General features: G+C 46.1%; 1 protein-coding gene across 6 annotated transcripts in view; it reads right to left on the bottom strand.

Annotated features, from left to right (window-relative positions):
- Positions 1-5,499: 5,499 nt before the first annotated feature.
- The window catches only part of Gpt2 (glutamic--pyruvic transaminase 2), a 35,569-nt gene continuing 18,744 nt past the window's right edge, over positions 5,500-22,324 (bottom strand). For all 6 annotated transcript variants that reach the window (XM_055620811.1, XM_055620814.1, XM_055620812.1 and 3 more), the window contains 7 exons: positions 20,259-20,502; positions 16,214-16,293; positions 14,248-14,384; positions 12,951-13,125; positions 11,266-11,421; positions 10,186-10,298; positions 5,500-8,030 (listed from right to left, as the gene is read on the bottom strand). In XM_055620811.1, coding sequence (XP_055476786.1) covers positions 7,940-8,030; positions 10,186-10,298; positions 11,266-11,421; positions 12,951-13,125; positions 14,248-14,384; positions 16,214-16,293; positions 20,259-20,502 — 996 coding nt within the window. In that variant the 3' untranslated portion in view covers positions 5,500-7,939. The remainder of the gene's footprint in view (positions 8,031-10,185; positions 10,299-11,265; positions 11,422-12,950; positions 13,126-14,247; positions 14,385-16,213; positions 16,294-20,258; positions 20,503-22,324) is intronic.

Raw genomic sequence — 22,324 nt, 5'->3', positions numbered from 1 at the left:
GGGCAGTCCTGGAGGGATTAAGGAAAGAAGCCAGTCCTCCAGAGCAGGCAGCACCCTGTGGCAGCTGGCCCAGATTTAAAGAGGCCAGAAGAAAACCAGTGTTGCCTGTCTGCCTGCCTTTGCCTTCTGCTAAGTGGGTGTGTCTATCCCATTGCTGACCTGCTTGCTACCATCCTTAATTGACATCCTGCAGGCTTTCAGCGCCAGACTGGAGCTGCTGCAGTATCCAGCCTGATGGAATGAGGGGCTACTACTGTGCTCTCTTCAGCATGCAGTTGGCCACTATTGGCCTCTTCAGCTCCTATCATGAAAGCCAGCCGAACAATTAGGCTCACACTTCCTCTCTTGTAGAGAACCCTAATGGATACACTGTTCTCAGGCATCTTAGCTGTAGAATTACTTTTTTTTTTTTTAAGATTTATTTATGTATTTTATGTATATGGGTGCTCTATATGCATGCATGCACACCTGCATGCCAGAAGAGGGCACTATATCACATTATACATGGTTGTGAGATACCATGTGGTTGCCAGGAATTGAACTTAATACTTCTAGAGCAGCAGCCAGTGCTCTTAACCACTGAGCCATCCCTCCAGCCCCCAGAATTACTCTTTTTAACAACTCTGCATTCCAGGTGTGGCTTCATGTTTCCAGTCCCCAGTGTATACCATCCTGGCTTTCTCACTGTGCCAGGTGGAGCTTTTCTCCAAAGTAGGAAAGAGGACTAGCTCTTCCTTGTGTTTTTAAATTATTGTTTTATGTGTGTGGGTGGTTTTTTTTTGTTTTGTTTTGTTTTGTTTTTTTCCCTGCTTATCTGTGTTCTACGTCTGCTCCTGATGCCAGAAGAGAGTGTTGGTTTCCCTGGAACTGGAGCTATAGAGGGTTGTGAACCGGACTGCAAACTTCCTAGGACTGGGCATGGAACTCAGCGGCAGAGCACTTGCCTTGCATGAGTAGGGCACTGGATTTGATCTGCAGACCCAAACACACAAAAAATTCCTAGTGCACCACTGGCACAAAGTAGAATTTAAATAAGTAACCGACAGGAGTGCTTCATGCTCTTTTTGAAATAAATCTTAGATATGGAGGATCTGAAATACTGACCTGAAAACAAATTCTAGAAGAACAATATCATCCTTTAATAAAGGATTGAGAACAGAAAAAAAAAAAAAAAATCCATGTTTCTTTTCTTCTTTTTCTTTTCTGTTGTTGGCTTGGAACTCTAGAGGTATCCCATGCTGGCTTTGATAGGATTATAGCTAGTGCTATAATCCTATCGCTAGGATTTTAGATTATAGGTGAGGCACAAATAGGTTTTTGCTGTGTTGCCCAGGTTGATTTTCAATGCCTGGATCCAAGTGATCCATGTCATCCTGGGCCCAGTCTCCTGTCATCATGCCTTGCTCTCAAATATGTTTAAAATGAAGTAACCTTGCAGGGCTGGACCATTCTTTTGTAACCTTTTTCTTTTAAACCATCTAAGCTCTTGTGCTGACATATTTGGCTTCTCAAACAAGTAACAATTATTTACATGTGTACTTAAGTACAATTTAAATACAGAAAGCTGTGCTATAACTCATAATAGAACCAAACCTATAAAATGGGGATCTGTATTTAATGATGTCCACTTAACAGGATACATGAACATACTGGCTGCAGAATTTAACTCGGACAAAGATTGAAGTCATGGACGGTCCAGAAACTAATGGCCAATTCCATATCACTGTTATTAAAAACATTTCAACTCATCTATACTCTCTCACAAGTAGAGTGAATTGTGTAGTGAGCAAATATATAAACACTGCATTGTTGGTCTTACACTAAGACCTAAACAAACAAACAAACAAACAACAAACACCTCCAGCTGTGAAGCAACATTAATAAACAGATACTAAAATATCAGGCTCTATCTGCTAAGTCACACACCTGAAGAGGCTGATGTGAACCCATTATGATACTCAATTTGTACAATAAATTATAAGCCGGGGATTCATTCAGTCAAGGACAATGCTGTGTAGATAGCTGAGAAAATCTAGGTGTTTATTAATGAGATAGCCACCTAAAAGCCAAGTAGCAACTTTATTTGCCAATCCTGGTATCACCAGGAGTTGAGCCCTTCTTTGGGTCACTGATGACTGAACTAGAATCTATAAATTTTGGCCTTTTCATAAGCATCTAAAGATTGATTCTACAGAGTTTATCAGGAAAACTGAGCTATTTCTTTTAAAGGTAGGCCCCCAAGTCTTTTGATAACAAACAACTCAGTGAGAGGGGCATAAGACAATATTGTAATACTCCCTTCCCACTCTTTTCTTACCTACTAGTCCTAGTCCAGAAAGATACATGTCTTAATAGCTGAAACTTCAGATTCTAGGTCCCCTGGTGTAGGTCCTCTGTAAGAGTAGCAAATCCTCTTAACAGCTAAGCCATTTTCCAGCTCCCTATTATGGTTATGGTTTTTGTTTGTTTGTTTTTTTTTTTTTTTTAGACAGGGTTTCTGTGTAGCCCTGTGTGTCCTGGAACTCACAATGTAGACCAGGCTGGCTTCAAATTCAGAGATCTGCCTGCCCCTGCCTCCTGAGTGCTGGGATTAAAGGAGTGCGCCACCACACAGCCCTACATTTGTAAACACACACACACCTTGTGGTGTGCATGTGAAACTCAGGAGACAACCTGTAGAAGTGGATTCTCTCTGGGAACCAAACCTAAACCATCAGGCTTGGCAGCCTACCTGGATGGCTCCCAGTGTGACATCTTTCTGTCTGAGCAAGACATTCTAAAGCATTACTATATCGTGCATGGGTGATTAATATTTTGTTAGTGTGAGTCTGTACACGTACTCTAAGACATTTTATAAGCCCAGTGACTGAAAACACCATAGGTAACAACAGTGTGGAAACCATCTGAAGGCCATGTATTAAATGCACCTTACCTGAGTCACTGCACACCCAAGGGCTGGAGCTGGGTGAAATGCAAGCCCTGTAACCCTAGCATCAGGGAGGGAGGAGCAAGAGAATTAGGAGTGCAAGCTCCCCATACTCAGTGCTGTGCTCACTCTTGATGGACAGTTGGTAGGATTTAGAATCGCTATTGTGTAAACAAGTATTTGGTTATATCTGTGAAGGCTTATCTCTATTAGGTTAACTGAGGGGGAAAGACCCACCCCTAAGTAGGGAAATACCATTCCAAGGTCTGGGGTCCCATAAAGAATAAAAAGGAGAGCTGGGTGTGGTGGCACACACCTGTAATCCCAGCACCCAGGGAGGAAGAGGCAGGCAGATGTCTGAGTTCAAGGCCAGCCTCGGCTACTAAGCAAGTCCAGCATAGCCAAGGCTACACAGAGAAACCCTGTCTTGAAAACCCAAAATAATAACAATAATAATAATGATGATGATGATGATAAAGGAGAACGTATGCTCAACACAAGCATTCCTAAGTGTGGTGGTTGCCTCGAGGTGCTGCTGCCATGACTCCCTGCTGCCATGACTCCCTGCTGCCATGACTTCCTGCTGCCATGCACCTTTAAACTATGAGCCCGAATATATTCTTTCCTCAGGATTCCTTTTTCAGGTGCTTTATCATCATAAATGGGAAAACAGTACCAAACAAACAAACCCTGTTGATAAGTGGGGCTGTTGCTGGGATAAACTCAACTGTGTAGTTCCTAGCTCTTTGGAACTGATTGGCTGGAGGAATGTGGAGGCGTTTGAAAGTTTGGGCTAGAAAAGCCTTTGAGTACTGCAAGCAGAGGTTAATGGGCTGTGCCTGTGGGAGCCTGGAGAACAACTCTGAAAGAAATGAGGACAGCGGAGGCCTGGTTCATGAGGCTTCAGAGGGGAACAGGAGCTAATAAAGATGGAGGATGGGGCCATTCATGTGATATTCTGGTAAATAAGCTGTGTGAATCTGATGAAATAGAAAGGCTGTTGTCTCAGTCCGGGCCTCTGCTGAGGCAGCACCCCACGGTGGGGAGCACATGGCAGGAAAGAGAAGAGGGGCTGGGGAGCTGACAGCCCCTAAGGGTGTGCCTCCACAACTCACATCCTCCCACTAGACCTCACCTCCTGAAGTTCAACTATCCCTTGATAGTGCCACCGGCTTGTAACCAAGGCTTGAGTGCACGACATTGGGGGATATTTAAGAACCAAATCATCAGTGGGGGAGGGCCCAGCCCATAGTAGGTGATGCCATCCATGGGCTGGGGTTCTGGGTTCTGTAAGAAAGTAGGCTGATCATGCCAGGGGAAGCAAGCCTCTGTGGGCTACTGTGCATGCACGCATGTGCACGCACACACACACACACACACATACACTTCTTGAACACACACTCCTCTATCCCTACACTAAAGTGGCCCATAGCAAATGTGATTTGTTGGCATAGCACTGTCCCAACCCCTTTCTTTGGGGAGTAACTTCTGATTTGTTGTTATTCAGTGAGGCTGCCGATCCTAAGACCTGTTCTCACCTCCTCTGTACACAGGCCCCACAAAGCACCCTATTATCACAAGCCATAAAAACTGCCTCAGGAAAGGATATTCGGGACAATGAAACTTCTATGTGTGCAACAGGTCAAGGCGGCCTCTGTACTTCCCAGAGTAAACATTCGAAACGAGGCCAGTTTCCCTACAACTTACTACGGTAGCCGACTTCTTCGCTTAAACTATGTTGAAAGGGTTCCTAATGATTCTTAGTAAGAGTCCCAATTATTTTTTCTTTGTGTACTTTCTAAATTTTAATAAAGATATAGAAAGCTTAGTTTGGGGAATTTTAAATTTAAAAGCCATATTTCAAAATAGATGTACAGGGCTGGAGAGATGGCTCAGAGGTTAAGAGGACTGACTGTTCTTCCAAAGGTCCTGAGTTCAATTCCCAGCAACCACATGGTGGCTCACAACCATCATGGCTCACAACGCCATGAGTTCTGGCGTCCTCTGTGTCATGCAGTGTACATGTAAGCAGAACTCTGTAGACATAATAAATACATAAATAAATTTTTTTTAAAAAAATAGATGTAGAATGGGAAATGTAAGCAAAATCAATATAATGTCCTGTATCGACACACCATGTCCTATAGCTTTCCAGCTCCTATTCCCACCTCTCTAACCTTATGAAGACTCTATCTCTTATTTCACTACCAGCAGAAAGCCAAAGTCCACATTCCTTTCAACATCTTCTTAGAGCAGGGAATGGTGGCACAAGCCTATGATCCCAGCACTTAGAAAGTGAAGGCAGGAACATCAGGAGTTCAAGGCCATCCTTAGACTACACAATGAGCTTAAGGTCAGTCTAGTGTACACAGCAAGTGCTATTATGGTAGACACTGTGTCAACACAAAAACAGAGACAGACCCATGAGGCATCTCCAACTTAGCGACTCCCTGTCTTTACAGTCAAACCTTAAGAAGCAGAAGCTATTGGTTCCAGTTTGTGATAGTTAGGCAGATTTACCGTTCAGGAACACACACACAAAGATATAGAATTAATGACATCAACTCAACTGCTTACTATTTTGTTGTTTTTAATTTTGTTTTGAGATAGGCGCTTACTATGTAGATCAGACAGGACTCAAACTCACAGACACTGTCTGCCCCTGCCTCCCCAGTGTTGGGATTAAGGTGCATGCCACCACACTCAGCCCCATTCACCCTTTAGATTTTACTGACAGAGTTGATCAATCACCATTCTGAGCACACATTTTATTGTTCAGAACTTTCCAGCACAGCTATTATCAAGAACCTCTGTTGAGGAGGCCTGAAGAACTGATGATGAAAAACAGCAATAAGCAGGCAGACCTGTGCCTGCTCCTACATCCAAATGAATGTCATCTCTGAGGTGTGACTGCCCAGGTCCAGCCTGGCCCAGGCTTCCACAGCACGACCCACATGCCTCTTGGAGCACTGGGAGGAAGAAAAACCTCAAAGGTGTAGCCTCTTAAGTGAATCCCCAAATGACAAACAACTTTCTTGAGTGACACCGGCACGAAAAAGGGCAAGGGAATAGAATCTGTAGAAAATCCAAACTATTATAGCCAGCATTCCTATTTGAAGTTAATCTCTTAGAACAGCTAAACTTTTATTTAAAAAGCAAATCAAGCATAATTGTCGTCTTTAAAAAAAACATGTAAACATTGCAAAATTTGGAGGATTATTTATAATTTGAAGACACCTATAAAAATTATTGGACTTGTTAGGACTATAAATACTAACCCACCTACCCACCATGAAAAAAAGCAATTGTTACAAAAATATAAAAAATATACTAGCTTCTTGTTAACCTTTCATCGGGGACTCTCAGCACTCTGGAGCACATCTGGCTTATATGCCTAGCAAGCACACACCCTACCTTTTCAACTTTTAAAGGAATAGTTCCAGAACGTTCCATCTTGTTACAAATGTGGCTACTCACTCCCTTCACAGTAACATAATGCTCTTGAGTGCTAAAAGATTGAAGTTCTTTTTAAAAATTGCATCCCCCTGCAGTGTAGAATCATGGCGTAGGAGGCTGGTTTCCGGCCTTTCTACGCAGCCCTCACATTTCTCTCTCTAACCTCTTAAGCTCCCCCTGACTCACTGGGTACCAGGCTGCTGAGCTAGTCATAGCTTCCCTCACTTCTCACTGAAGAAAGTAGACAGTAGAGGGAAGATGGGAAGGAGAACCTGGCCTGGAGCTCCCTGTAGCCCCTGTTCACTTGGAGTGCTCATGGCCCCACCCAGGTGTGCTAATTCAAGGAATAAAGTTCGTTGGTGGCTGCTACTCTGACATGGAGGGACAGCTAATGATATAGGACACTGTCCACAGGTCAGGAGTGAGGCCGGAAACTGATGTGAAAACACCCTGACTCGGATGGCATGTGCTCCTTCATGGCAGCCGTGTACCAGGCACTGTAATCAATTAAAGTTACAAAATGAGCCAAATTTAGTTTTAAACAATTAAAAAAAACACTGGCAGGGGCTTAACTGTGAGATCTTTAAAGGATCACCTCCTAATTCAGGGCATTTGCTTATCTTTGCTGCCACCAGCAGAGGGCAATGAGTATAAAGAAAGGCTCAGCCAAACCTTCTGGAGGAAATTGCCTCTAACTAACCAGTGGGATGGATCCATCCACAGCAAAGAGAATCGTCACATAACCAAGACATTTCAGGGCTTTTCCCAATGCCCCTGAAGTCTAAGGAGACCTTTTATACCAAGGTCTCAGCAAAAGCTTGTGTAAAGCACAGTGTGCGGGGCCATCACGCGGCTATGCTGTCCAGAAGACACAAGTTGAACTCGCAGCCTGCTTTACACCCAGTTCCACTCAGGAACTCTAACCTAGGCATGGCCCCCGCCAACTCTGTGTTCAGTAACCTTGTATCTGATGTGACCCCTCTCTTACTACTGGCTTCAATATTCTTGTCCGTGAAGAGCTGCCTAGCCCCAGACCAGAATGACAAGCTTTCTCCTAGTCCTCACTGCACTTGCAGATTTACTGTTCTCAAAACTCTACATTTTCACACTGCTAAGGGCCTTATTTCATGGATCCCACTGTCAGTTTCTGGATTTCCAGTCCTTACCATGTTAAGTCACATATTTTCTAATACCTGCTGGTTTCTCCAGATCTGAAATATCTCATCTCAATGTACCCTGGCTGCTTAGAACCCAAAGGAACTCTCCAAACACAACAGCGATAGGTGATCCAGAGAATTCCAGCTATGTCTGCTGAACAAGTTGACTCAGTCTGGTTGCATTAAAGAACACAGGGCCTGCACGACATTGCAAAAGCCCCACTTGCTCGGAAGAGAACTTTCAACATCAAGGCACAAAGAAAGAAGTCTCCTGGGAAAAATCATGACGAACAGGGTTGGTAACCTGTTGTGCAGTCTGAGGCAGAGTCCATGAGGAAGACCCAGGTAGTATTGGGACGGAGAGCCAAGAGGAGGTCTCCCTCAGGCTCCTGAGGCATCCTCACGCATACTTCTCCAGGAACTTGAGGTGAAAATCTTTCACCTTGTGGAGCACTGTCTTCAGTTTCTCCACTGGAGGGAGAATCGTCATTCTGTCAGGAAAGAGAACAGCATCAGCCTGGCTGCTCACAGGATGAATCCAATGACACTCCTTGTACTGCTGAGTGGAGATGAGGCAGGGAGGGTGAGCCCTGAAAGGAGAGATGGCCCTACCTCATCTGCTTTGGGAGTTCAAGGCCCTGAGAGCACCTAATGATTGTGAAGCTATTGTCTCCCCAGCCTTCCTTCCATTCTCAGTGTTGCCCAGATGAGTGGTGAAACCCTGAGGTTGAGCAACACTCTTGTCCCAGCCTCCAAGAAGCTGAGACTGTAGACCCCTATCCCCATAGTGGTTTAGACACAGGCGTTTTTACCACAGTACGACCTGTCTACTAAAGCAATAAACTGGATTTTGAGTCACCAAAACATATTTTTCTCTATTGCAGAAGGCCAGCACCATGGTTTTATTGTTGTTATTTGTTTGTATGTTTAAGGCAGGTTCTCTCTATGTAGCCCCAGCTGTCCTAGAACTTGCTATGTAGACCAGACTGACTATGAACTCCCAGAGATCTGCCTGCCACTGCCTTATTCCCACCCCCTTCTTCTTTTATAAAGCAGGGTTTCATATGGCACTGGCTATTCTGGAACTTACCCTGCTGCTTAGGTTGGCCTTGAGGTCACAGTAATTCTTCTGCCTCAACGTCTTAAAGTGCTTAAACTACAGGCATGCCCTGCAAAATGTGGCTCCAGCAGCACGTTGTGACTAGTATGGAGAACTTTCTAGAACATGACTCTACCCCCCTCTTTTGTGGTGCTAGGGACCGAATTTAGGGCTTTGTGCATGCTAGGCAAATGGTCAAAATGCACTGTAATCCTAGAACATGATTCCTAGTCTTTCGAAAATTGAACATTTCACTCTGTGTGTATGTGTGTGTGCATGCGTGCATGCACAGATATAGAAGTGTGTCCTGGTGTTCAGTTTCTGACAGTAAGCCAGCCACAAATCACAACTTTCACTTCAAAGATATTTCCAGTTGCCACAAAACTAACCTTTCTCCCTCCAGTCCTGACAACATTTTCCCAACTCAACAACTTTTGGTGGTCTGCTGGGCAAGGAACCCAGGACTTCACACTCATCCTATGATCCTAAGCTATACTGTAATCCCAGCTCTCCATTTTGGATGGATCATGAATCATAGCAGAAGACCTGGCCAAGGATAAAAAGGCCATGTAGGAGATAGTCTCTTTTATAACACCACCTGTATCTCTGAGCAAAGACCTGGCTCTAGGTGCTAGCAACTCATGACAGTTCTTTCTTTAGCATCTGCTACGAGAGACGCTGCCATAGGAGCTGTGAAGAGATGATCGTATTCTGACTAGAGCGGCCTCGGTGAGGATCAGCTATGGGAATCTGTGTGCCCATCTGCACAGAGCTGTGAACAGCCTCTCTGTATGTGGACCTAATCTGTGTCAGTGCAGTACCTTAACAGGCTTTGGGGCCCAGGGTCATGGCCTGTGGCACAGGAGCTACAGAACACGTGTTCTGTGAACAGGCGTTCTGTGAACAGGCGTTCTATGCCTGGCTCTCCTGGTTGGCTTCTCTGTCAACTTGACACAGCTAGGGTCAGTTGGGAAGAACTTCACTTGAGAAAACAACTCCATCCATTCGGTTGGCAAGTCTGTGGGCGCTTTTTCTGGATTAACAATTGATGTGAAAAGACCTCCCTAGGCCGATGTCTTGAATATATAAGAAAGCAGGCTGAGCAAGCCACCATGGACAGAAGCCAGTAAGCAGTGTTCCTCTGTAGTCTGTCTCAGGTCCTGCCTCCAGGTTCCTGCCTTGGCTTTCTCTGATGATGGACTGTAACCTGTGAGCCAAATAGAGACTTTCCTCTCCAAGCTGCTTTTTGTCATGGTGCTTATGATAGTAACAGAAATCTAACTAAGGCACTAGCTTTGTTCTGTGCATCCAGAGGCATGGAGTGTAAAAGGGACAGAAGGCAGCTGAGAAGCAGGCCAGTCCAGGAATACATAGAGGGACAGCTGCAAAGCGCCCCAGTTTTCCTTGTTTCTGACAGAGTCTCAGCTTGCCATGATGGGATCCAGTCAAGGAGAATAGTCTCATACCCTCAGTCTCTAAAGCAGGAATCTAAGTTTCCCAGGACAATGTGAGGACCAGCACCCCCACCCCCACAGTAAACATCATACCTGAAGTGGTAAGTGCCTTCTCGCTGCCCAAAGCCACTGCCAGGCACGACACAGATGCCTGTCTCCTCTAGGAGCTTCATGCAGTAAAACATGTCTGGAGCCATTTTATGGGACTGTGGGAGGAGGACAGAATTTGAGATTCATGTCTGGCTTTACACTAGACCGATACACATCAAAAGCCAAAACCAAAGCCAGAGCTGGTTTTGGCTCATACTTATAATCCTAGGACTTGAGAAACTTAAACAAGAAGAGTGCCTTGAATTCAGGCCCAGCCTGAAATACATAGTGGGGTCCACCTGGGCTACAAAATAAGACCCCATTGAGGGTGGGAGGCATTAAGGCTCCATAGAACCAGAATGCAGAATTTTCTGTGGCAGAACCCTTCCTTCTCCTTTTCCTGTCATGGCCAGGAAGCTGGTTCAGGGACCCAGACATCTGAGGCTACTGTTAGACAGGCAGAGGCTGTGGCACTCCTGATCTTCATTCAAGGGTTCCAGCATGTCCCGTCCCCATCCCGGTAGCTGCTCAACAGGCACTGGCTGCAGGGCGCGGTGGCTGGGGGTAGTGAGGACTCTCATTGCTTCTCCAGCACCAGTATCACACCCCATTTGGGTCCTGCCCTTCAGAGCCAGCATGTCTGGTTTTAATACTTTTTAGATTTAATTCTTTTATGTGTATGGGTGTTTCACTTGCACGTATGCTATGTGAATGCCTGGGGTCCTCAGAAATCAGAAGAGGGTATTGGCTATCCTAGAACTGGAGTTATGGATGACTGTCAGCCAGCACAGAGGTGATGGAAGCCAGACCCAGATCTTCTGCAAGCTCTATGTCTCCACTCCAAGAGCAGTGATGTGGTCCACTCTGGACTCTCGCTTGGGGTTGGCCTCCTACTTGCTCCATCACCACCACACTCTGCTGCAGTTGGGACTCTAAGAAGCTGTCACAAAGTAAACTGCATCTGTCCAGGAGGCCCACAGGGATCAAAACCCCTAACATCAGCACCAGGGCTTGCCAAAGCAAAAGGCCATGACCCAGACAGCTCAAGTGAATCCAGGAAGACAGCCAGCCCTCCACTCTAACCTGAGCTGCCTCCACAGCCTTGGTAGGAATGAGAATCCGAGGAAAAGCATACATAGCTCCTTGCAAGGGGTTGCACTGAATCCCCGGGACTTGGTTAAACAGATCTTCTGTCAGCTTCGCTTTTTTGGCCAGATTACCGAGGACGAATTCTTTTTCCTGATGATGACAGAAAGCACAGGTATCAACGATCCTGGATAAGGCTACAAAGTGCTGTTCTTCAACACACAGAACAGACTGACAGAAGATGGGCAGCGGGTGACAAGCACTGTAAATGGAGCAGGGGAAGGGTTTGGACACGGATGGATGGGTAGGTCTTTCTGTGGGATTTTTTCATCCATCATTCTGAACGGCCCTTGCTGGAATAGCCTAGAAACACTCTGAGTGGCACGGGTCCCCCTGGAGACCAGCCCCATCATGTTATGTATGGACTATCCCTTTGCATTCTCTGCCAGTGTGGTGTACATGGATACAGACCCAGACAGAGTCAGCAACCATCCCAGAGCTGGGCCAGCATTCAAAGCTGGAATAGACTCAATCAGGATTTCTGCAAGTACTATTGTACAAGAGAGATAACAAGGTAAGGCCCGAAGATGGCAAGTAAACAGAACATGGTATATCCAGGCAATGACACACAACCCTCTTCAGACCTGCACAGACGTCTGCTGTTCTGGGCAGGCCTCCACAGGGATGGACCCTGTGCCAAGTGGAACAAGCCAGTCACAGAAGAAAAAACATTGTATAATCCCACCTATGCCTATATACCTTAGGGGGATTCACGGAGACAGGAAATGGAGATCTACGTATTTATTATTAGGTCTAATGTTTCAGTTGGGGATGATGGAAAAGTTCTTGAGACAGATGGGAGATGGTTACATAACAATTTGAATGTCTTTCCTTAATGAAACAAAACTGTCTTTGTCTATTTATACAGGGTCTTTCTATATAGCTCTGCTGTCATGAAACTCACTATATAGACCAGGCTGGCCTCAAACTCACAGAGGTCCTCCTGCCTCTGCCTCCTGAGTACTAAGATTAAAGGCATTCACTACAGCAAGATAGAACTATATATTTAACAAGAAAAAAAGTTTAGTTGTTGGTATTTTACTACAGAAAAAGAGGAAGAAGGGCAAAGGAGAAGGGGAAGAGAGAAGAGAGTATGGTGGGTATGCCTGTAATCCTAGCCATTAGTAGGTTGAAGCAGGAGGATCTTGAGTTCAAAAACAGTTTGGGCTATGAAATGAAACCCTGTGCCCCAAAAAACAAACAAGCAAATCTCCCCCTACACGGCCCCCCACCCCGAAAGAGAAAGAGATGAACCTATCCCATCTGGGAACTGACCTTTAGATTCTACAATCTAAAAGGGTTTTGTTGTTCTTTAAATCAATGCTGCGGCACCTAGCTACCTGCCCTTCTTTTCAGGTTTCTAACAAAAATCTCTGCAAGACGTGGGACTCTCCTTCTGGGATCCCCATTCCTCCTGATGCTCACAAGTGAGAAAGAGGGAGTCCATTCACCCACACAGAAAGTCTTTCCACTTCCAAACACACTCTGATGCGTCTTTAGACTTAACACAACAGGCTGGCTCAGCCACCAAGAGACATCATGTGTGCCCTCTGAAGGACGGACAGGGATGGTCACACACAGGCACACCATAACCCTGGTGTGGATGGGTCAAGCAGACTCACCCTGCTGAACTGCTCAAAGGACTCCTCTCCTGGTACTGGGGGATTCACAACGATGTCCATCGCGGCCTGTCCGGACACTGGTGGGCAGAGACGAACTGAGAGTAGCTTCACCAGCTGGCCTTTGATCTCAGGGTGCAAATTGATCACCTCCATGTAGCCCCCTCTGTAGCCACACCTGGAGAGTTGAGGAGAGGGAACATACCCGCCAGTTACGGGAAGACCTTGCAAATGCAGTTTGGACACCAGATTCTCTAACGGCCTCAGCACCAAAGGCAGCTGCGGCTGAGTTCTTAGCAGTGGGAGTAAACAGCTGATACTACAAAGCAACTTCCCTACAAGGAAAATCAAGTTCGTTCTTTCTTCTTTTCCCTTCCTGTCTCCTGGGAAGTGGAGATGGTTCCCATCCTAGAGATGGACACTACATATTGAGGAAGCATACTCACAGGGCGCAGTTCTTGAATGACCTCCAGGAGCACAGCCTTGCCTTCCTAGTATCTTTGAACCATTATGTCAAAAACAGATACATTTTCACCCTTTTTGAGCCTCTATTTTAGGGCCATTTTGTTATAGCTGCTTATTCTGAAACCTAACTCATACACTAATCTATATCAAATTAAGCCAAGAACAATCTATGGAGACAGCTCTCTTGACCTAGCCAAAATCACTCTTTGGACTTCATACGCCATTCCTGCGGCTTAGAGTGTTGTTCTCCCAGATGTCTCTCTTCCTCCAACTCCAGTCCCAACTCCTGGCATTTCTACTTCTTCTCTGACCTCATTTCTCCAGCAGCTAGGCGCCTTTCCCCTTTACCTAGTTCTTCATTCCTCAGTAACACAGTGGCTCTGGAATGCCAGGGTCCTCAGTGCCCTGAACTCAGGGTAAGTGCTCAGAAAATACAAGTCACAGATATGGACCCCAAGTCATATGCCACCCCCCCACCTCCCCCCGGTGCAGAGCTTGGTACCCATCCACCCAATTCAGAGAACCCTCAGACTTTAGTCAAGGTTAGAGCAGAAGACCCAGACTTAGGGCTGCTATGGGAACCTGTTTCCATTCCCATCATTCACCCACAGTCTGGTTTCTTTTGAACATGGCCACATTTCACTTGAGCTTCTGTATAAGGGTAGTTCTTATGACCCTAGATTCACCAGGGAGATGCAGCCTGGCTCCTCCTATTCTTGCAGTAAAGGACAAGGGCTGCTTTCTAACCATGTGAGTGGACCAGGGCCACGCAGAGAAGCAGAGCTGGGGCCAAGCACACCCGCCAATGGCAGAGGAGGAGTAGAGGCTGACATACTCGCCCATGTAGCCCTTGGAGGTAGAGTGGAAGGAGGCGAGCTCCACGTTGCTGGAGTACTCCTGCCCCATCTGGTAGAGCACTTTCTTAAAGGAGTGGAATCTACAGTCCGGAGAGTACACATTGTCCTGGTACACCTGCAGGTGAAACATGACCGCTACAATGAGTCCCTCTGCAAGGCTTGAACAAATAAAGGCTACGGCTGAAGAGCAGTCAAGGGTCTACACTTATGAGGGGTGCGTAGGTACAGAGTTAACCTGTAGTCAGGTGTAGGGCACAAGTCCGACCTGGAACAAACCAGGCAGCCCCGCTTCCATCGCTGTTTCCACAGATAAGCCAGAATGTGCCTGAAGGAACTTCCCGAACAAGCAAGGGAAACACCCCAGACTGGATGCCTATCTTAAAACAGCTTAGGAGCTTCTCTGACATCTTTGACATTTACCCTCCCCAGTTTCTAGCCTGCCTGCCTGAACACACCAGGCCAGTGGTGACACCAGCAGCTCCCACCCTAACGCATTACTCATTCCCCTAGTGGCAGCAGTTTCCTGTCCTCCGCTCTCTCTGCTTTTAGGGTGACCTCCATTGGGTGACCTTAATGCCACTTGCCAGGTTTGGGATTGTTTGCCTTTGTCTCTGCTCTTTTTCTCAGAGCAGAACCCATGCGTGCTTCGCCCTTCCCTGTCTCCAGATCTAGCACTGACAGCCTGGAAGCCCCACCCTGCCTGCTCCACAATCAGGGAGGTGGGCTGTCTAGATCAGTGGGAGAGCCAGGCCTCCAACAGCAGAGGCCCTGGCCTCCTCCCAGACCAATGGGGTAGGTAGTCGGTACACTGTCAGAGGTAATCCCCAGGTCTCTCTGCTGCCTCTTTGTTTTAGAAAGTAAGGTTTTTAGAGCCATGATTAATTATGGCAATTTAAATGTGGTAATGGAGTAGGGTGCTTAAGGAAAAAAGAAGGTAGCATTCTAGAAACTATTGCTAACCAGAAAACATGCGAAAATGAAGGGAAAGTGACAATGGAATATGATGGAGCTTCAGTTTCCTTCTTCCAAAGCAGGCAAAGAACTGTGGGAAGCCTAGCCTCATGACTGGGGTTCAAGAAGTTACAGCTATAAACCTGAGATTCCTATGGACTCGGAAATGACTGGACAGTGAATGCGAGGGGAGATAAGAATTACCAAGATGGAAGCTGCACCTGAGGAGGGGCCTCAGCCATCCCCCACAGCTACACCCCATCTTGGAAAGGAGCCCATGGATCTCCCTTGGGCACAGCCCTCCCTGGCTGGGCACAGAACGTGCACCTGGCCTGGGCCTGCTCAGTTTGCCTATCACAACCCCAGGCTACAGCAATTGGTTCAATTAATTGCGGCTGGAACTACAAGGATGAAAAGCTGCTTTTCAGGCTGGGGTGATAGTCTACGTTCAAGGCCGATACACAGAGATGAAAGGAGAAGGATCTGGAAGACACAGATTGAGTCCAGCCTTCAGCCGTATATACCTGTGACACCATCATCACCATTCTCCAAGTTTAAAGTAATGTCTTTTAAGATTCTGAAAGTTAGCTGGGGGTGGTGGCTGACACCTGTATTCTCAACACTAGAAGACTGAAGCAGGAGGGTGGCTATGAGTTTAAAGCCAGCCTGGGCTGTATGTACAGTGAGTTCTAGAGCCGCCTGAGTTATACAGCAAAGTCTGTCTCTCACTGTCCCTCTGTCTCTGTCTCTCTCCATATATATGGAGAATGTGTGTGTGTTTACAATACAACTGAAATCCAAACCAACAGAGAGATCATTTATGTCCCAAATTCATACGTTAAGAATGAACACCCTCACCGTTGCTCGCTCAGAATCACTCTGCTAGACAATTCTCTCTGGCTAGAAAACAATTGAGGTGGATCCTCCCCTCCAAGAGAGGGCTCACCCCTCCCTCTCTCGACTTACCCCACCCATCTCTGGGACTGCTCTTACCTCATCAGCCAGGAGAAAAAGCTTCTCTTCCCAGGCAAAGTGAATCACATCTTCTATGCACTTTCTGCTTTGTACCTGGCCTATAAAATCCCCAAAAAAACCAAAATGTAGGTTGTAATGCTACGTAAGTTGTCCCCAAGTAATACTCCCACCCAAATCACTTGGGTGTCCTGTGTTCCCTGAAGATCCCAGAACAAACACCCTCCTACTTGCTCTGCCTGTCTCGAGACAAAGCTCCAGCCAAGCCTATAGGCTCCACTCCTGTCTAATTCAATGAGGTCAGGGGTGGGGAAGGAACAGCATTTCACATCTAACTTTTCCATTATTCCTGTGATTGGGGTGTGCACATATGTGCATGATGTTTGTCTCTTCTGAAGGACGGAAAGGCACGGAGGTGTCATAGCAAGCAGGAAGAGAACTGGGGTTGATCTCATCAGTTCCCCAGCAGCAAACAATGAAGAAAATTGTGCTGGTTGATATGGTAACTGAGCTGGAGTTACTGAAGAAAATTTGTGGGTGTCTTCCCAGGAAGGCAGATGCACACACCCACAAGTGAGTGACAGGCTCATCCCAGCTCACCCTGAAGCCGGCAAGCGCTAACATCAGTACTTGCAGAACACCGAATGAAGGAGCCAGGCTGGTCAGTGGCTACTGCAGAGAGAAGTGGCACCGCTAGGGACCCTGAGAGAGCATGCTGTAGCTCTCCTTGGCTTCCTTCAGGACTCGCCTCAACACCAGAAGGGAAGACACCCACCAACCATGTCAGAGAACGGGTGCAAACGGCAAGATGGTAAGTCAGCAGCCTACAGGCATACTGCTGAGCAGACAGCAAAGAGGAAGAAGGTGGGAGTAAAACTTTCTCCTGAATCTCCCCTACATACACACACACACTTGCAGTGTGACACCAGGGATCTCTGGTGTGCTCAGTGGGCTTGCTGATTTCTTTACTGTGTGTACAGCATCTGTGTCTGTTATGCATATGTGCACAAACATAAACATACACACATGTATTATTTCTGCATGTACAGATATCATAATGCAAAAAAGCATGTAGAATGTTACCTTTTGGCTAAAAGGAAAAATGTCTATATATTTATCTATAGAATGGTATAAAAATGTTTATAAAAATATAGAAATGTATCTTAAAAGGAGTCAGCCAGTATTTTCACCTTACACTATTTAAGCAACGAGCCAATTTCTTAAGTGAGGGGCTGAAGTTTCTTTGGCTGTCAAGCGCCAGCCAGGCTTCATGAGAAGCAAGCTCAGGGCTCTTCATCTCCAGCAGAGTGGCAGGCCCTGGCTTCTCCACAGAGTCAGCACTGCTGTCACAGACAGAGCCTGTTTGTAGGTACACCCTGCCTGCAAACCCTTTGTGAGGACTTGCAATCTAACTACATCATACTGGAATATAAGCAGAGACATGAGCACTAGAATATACAAAAACATGTTCACAAAATACTAATGTGAAAACCAGAGCCCTGAAAGGGCTTCAGCCTGGTGGAGGAAATGAGATCAAATGGGTACAAAAATTCCACTGATATACATAATGCACACTTGAACAAAAAGAAAAGCTTGTGTTTCTCCAGGGCCTGGGACTCAGCAATCACAAACAGCACAGCCATGGAGACACCAAAGGGACAAACATGACCCGTTGTAAAGAATAAGAGAAATCATATCTGGTTTTATAGGGGCTGGACTATGCCCAGTTTAGGGAGACATAAGTCACAGCTTTGATACAGGCCCAAAAAGCTGGAAAGAGGTCCCTAAGTATACCGCACCAGAAGACAGGCCTAAGGAATGCCCCACAAACTGACAGGAACATCTGTGATTACACCTCCTCTCCTGTAACACACCACAGCTGCCCTGTGAGGACACCCCAGCAGAAGATAAAGAGAAATGGCCCTGGCATAAGTGCCAGGTAGAGTGATACACACCTCTAATCCAAGCACTTGGTATACTGAAGCAGGAGGGTTACAAGTTCAAGGCCATCCTAAACAGGACTTCTACATGAATAAACAAAAGAGCTGTCTTATCAGAGACCTAGTGATCTGACTGTTTCTGAGATGGGCCAGTAAGTAACCTAGGACTATCAGTAAAATCACAGAAGATGGATCCTCAGGTTTCATCTGAGGAGCAATGGCTGGAGTTGCTGAAGGCCCTCCAAGGACAGATTCTGAGAAGGACTCCAACTCAGGGGACAGCGGAGCTGAGCAATGATCTGAGGTCCTTCCCACAATAACACTGAATCAGGTTACTGCTTTATTCCCAGGCTTTACAGTTCTACCATATGGCCTTTCAGTTTTGATCTGGGTTTCTGTCTTGAAACCCAAAGTACCCTGGCTTAACATCTCAAGCCACTTTGACAGTTTTTAACCAAGCTGGTTACAATGTGCGTTTGGAAAGTTTCCATTTCCTACCACCCCTCTTCTAGCAGCTGACTGAGTTCCAGCCATTAAGACCCCAAAAAGCAAGGGCAGATGGTGCCCACTCATAAGTTACCCTTCATAAGAATTGCTTATAAGGCTGGGTGTGGTGGCACATGACTTTACTTTCAGCACTCGGGAGGCAGAGGCAGATAGGTATCTGTGAGTTCAAGGCCAGCCTGGTCTCTATAGTGAGCTCCAGGACAACCAGAGATATATAGTGGACCCTATCTCAAACAGTGAGAGGAAGGGGGAGGGAGAATATTATTTATAATAATATACATTCAAGTTTCTCTTTACTTAGAACAGGAAAGTCTTTGGTGGAGGTACAGACTGCTGGTTAAATGACTTACAGAAATACCTGAGCAGAAATCCCTCACTCAATAGGCCAGTGGCCTATGCCTGCAACCCCAGCACTCAGGGCCTGCAGGAGGACTGCTGTGACTCTGAGGCCTGCCTGGATGACAGAGCAAGTACTAGACCAGACAGGAACACAGTTTCCAAAGACACAAACAAAAAGTACTGACTCGACAGCCGACTCAGCAGACAAATGCCAAGGGACTTGCTGTTCCAAGTGTGGCCCTGGAATCAGCAGAGTGTCATCTCGGGCTGAACAGACCTGCCAATTCCCCAGCCCTAGCCCAGGCATTAAAGTGTTAGTGAGTGGAGCCCACATTCTGTACTTTAACAAGCTAAAAGTTTAGGAACCAGTATCCTGAAGAAGTAGTTCTCACCGGCTCTTCAAAACACTGCCATCTGGACTGGCCGGAGAGGTTTTCAAAGCTTGCTCTGTGGTACTGATGAGCACAGCTCCGTGTTATTTCCCTGAACTGCGTCATGGGTCGGACCTTCGTGCCACCCCCTACCAAGGCACTGGAACACACCACCCAGTGTCTGCAGCCCCACCTCTGCTGCTTTCGGGGACTAAATGGGGTTGTTTGCAGCTATTGAAGCATCATTTCACGTTTCAGAGAAGCAGATTCCACAAACAAGTCTAATGTATTTTGGCCCCAATTCAACTTAGCTCAACAAAGGAGAGAAGAGTTCTTGTTCTCTGATTCAAAGAGCCCTGGAGACACATGAACCAGCAGCTCAGGGGTCAGAACAGGCAGGACTGTATACTTTTTTTTTCTTTTTAAGAAAAATATTCAAGATTTGGGTGCTTTTCAACTTCTAGAAACAGGCTTTTTTGTTTGATTTTTTTTTTTAATATGGCATTTTCTTCTCAAAGGAACATCCGAACTCTACACACCAGTATTCTGAAACCAGTTGAGAGAAATAAGATGTAGTGAATGTAAACTGAGCCTCAGGCTAAACGATGATACTTTGAATGAATAACCTCAAAGAGATGACTCTTTACAAATGGAGGTTAAATATGAAAAAGAACAGGTCCTGTTAGTAGCACAACCCTACTCAAAAAGTAAATATATAAAAAAATTTTTAAATGCCTGCTTCTCATCTCCTGAGGTGGCCTGACCCGAGTTTCATAGCTCTTAGCAAGTCTGGAGTGAATTGGGAAACTGGGACAGAGAGGACCTTTCGTTACTTAAATTTTTAGTAAAGTGTCCGCACACCAGCCACACCAAGCCCTTGAGAAAATGGTAAGAGAGTCAAGTGCAGACCTGTGGGGTTTCCGGGGTTGATAATGCAGAGAACTTTGGGGTCACAGTGGTCTTTGGCTTGTTGCACTGCCCGCCGTAGCTCATCCACATTCAAAGCCCAGCAGTTTTCCTCATCTAGATAGTAGTTCACCTGGACAGCGTCGAGCTCGGAGATGACGGCAGAGTACAGGGGATACTGTGGGATGGGGATCATCACCCCTGTCCGCGACCTGCCACCCCCAGAGACCAGGAGCTTCAGGATCGTCTGCAACAAAAAGCAACATCTCCAACAGTGGTTCTCAACCTCCTAGCTCTGTGACCCTTTAATACACTTCCTCCTGTTGTGGTGACCGCCAACCATAAAATTATTTTTGTTGCTACTTCATAACTATAACTTTGCTACCGTTATGAATGTAAGTATCTGTGTTTTCCAACAGTTTTAGGAGACCCCTCTGAAAGGGTCATTCGACACACCCACAAAGGGGTCAAGAACTACTGATCTACAGGGTTCCTGCTGCTTCTCATCCTTCAAGGCGATGAGCAGACAGGCCTGATGAGCTCCAACCCCAGCTTTCCACCAGTGGCCCTGCGGCCTGCTTCCGGTGCAACTCTGTCAAGAATCTTCACTTCCCTGATCCTCTTTTCTTAGCTGGAATGTGAGGGGTGCTACAGGCAGTAAGAAATACAGACTGTCTTCAAGTTCTTGACAGCTGACGCATGGCACGTGGTCAAAGACTGCACACCTGGCAGGTACAGAGCAAAACATGCATAATCCTAGCACATGGGTGGCCTGGGCAGAAGGACCGCCATGAGTTAAGGCCAGCCTGGGCTTCATTGTGAGGTCCTGTGTCAGAACACACAACCAACCAACAACCAAGCAAACGCTTTCTAAAACAGTATCCAAGCTGGTACTGCCCTGGGATTATTTGGACCTCACCCTGATGTTCTCATTTAGACTCTCATTTAATACTTTATCAGTATTCATCAGTTGCCCACACAGGACTGGGCAGACTCCTAAATAGGAGGCTGCTGAAATGGCTCCAGGAGCTGCCAGGTGGTACTTTCACCTATCTTCAAGCTAAGCGGGTACATACTCATAGATTTCTTCTTTCTTTCTTTCTTTCTTTCTTTCTTTCTTTCTTTCTTTCTTTCTTTTTTTCTTTCTTTCTTTCTTTCTTTCTTTCTTTTCTTTCTTCCTTCCTTCCTTCCTTCCTTCCTTTCTCTTTCTTTCTCTTGTTTTTTTGTTTGTTTATTTGTTTTTGTTTTTCTAAACAAAAAAAAAAAAAGGGCTACACAGGGTTTCTCTGTGTAGCCTTGGCTGTTCTGAACTCATTTTGTAGACCAGACTGGCCTCGAACTCACAGTGACCCACCTGCCTCTGCCACCCCAGTGCTGGGACTAAAAGTGTGCACCACCACGCCCAGCTTTTATAGATTTCTTAAGAAAACAAGTCATGGGAATCCAGGGAGGTGTTGGTAAAGTGGCGATAGGTCACTGGCTTAGTAAACCAACATCTTCTGCAGGGAGACCTTCCTTTTTGCATGTGTGCATAGAGTCTATCTCAGGTTCAATTCCTTGCTTCAAGAATCCCAGCAGTCTGGAAAGCATGGTGACCACTTCCTGTCTCTAGGCCTATTTCCTCATGAACTCCAGTGGGAGATTAATGCACTGTTTATTTGAAAGGCTTTGGGAAACAAACACTCAACTTCAAAACAAGAGCCTGTGAGGTCAGCAGACAAAGAGCCCACAGGATAGGACAATAACAACCACTGCTCAAGTAGCAAAAACAAACAAACAAAAAAACAAAAACAAAAAAACCTCATGAGTTAGAGTTAAAGGCACTTATCACAGGCTAGAGCCAGAGAGAAACAACGTCTAAAGTGAATAAAGGGTCAGGGTGTGTGCAGCTAAGTAAGCCATATAGACTTACCTAGCATACTGAGGGCCAGATTTGATCCTCAGAACTCAAGAAAAAAGAAAACAAGCCAACAAATAAAATCCCAGGAGGCCATGGACCCCCAAGCCTAGAATTTCAGACTTCAGCCACACAAGCACTGATTCTAGTCCATGTAACAAAAGCCCCAGCA

The sequence above is a fragment of the Psammomys obesus genome, unplaced genomic scaffold (assembly GCF_907164565.1).
Source record: "Psammomys obesus unplaced genomic scaffold, mPsaObe1.curated_primary_1811, whole genome shotgun sequence".
In the NCBI taxonomy this organism is placed as follows: domain Eukaryota; kingdom Metazoa; phylum Chordata; class Mammalia; order Rodentia; family Muridae; genus Psammomys; species Psammomys obesus.
This window is presented reverse-complemented; position numbering and strand designations above follow the sequence as displayed.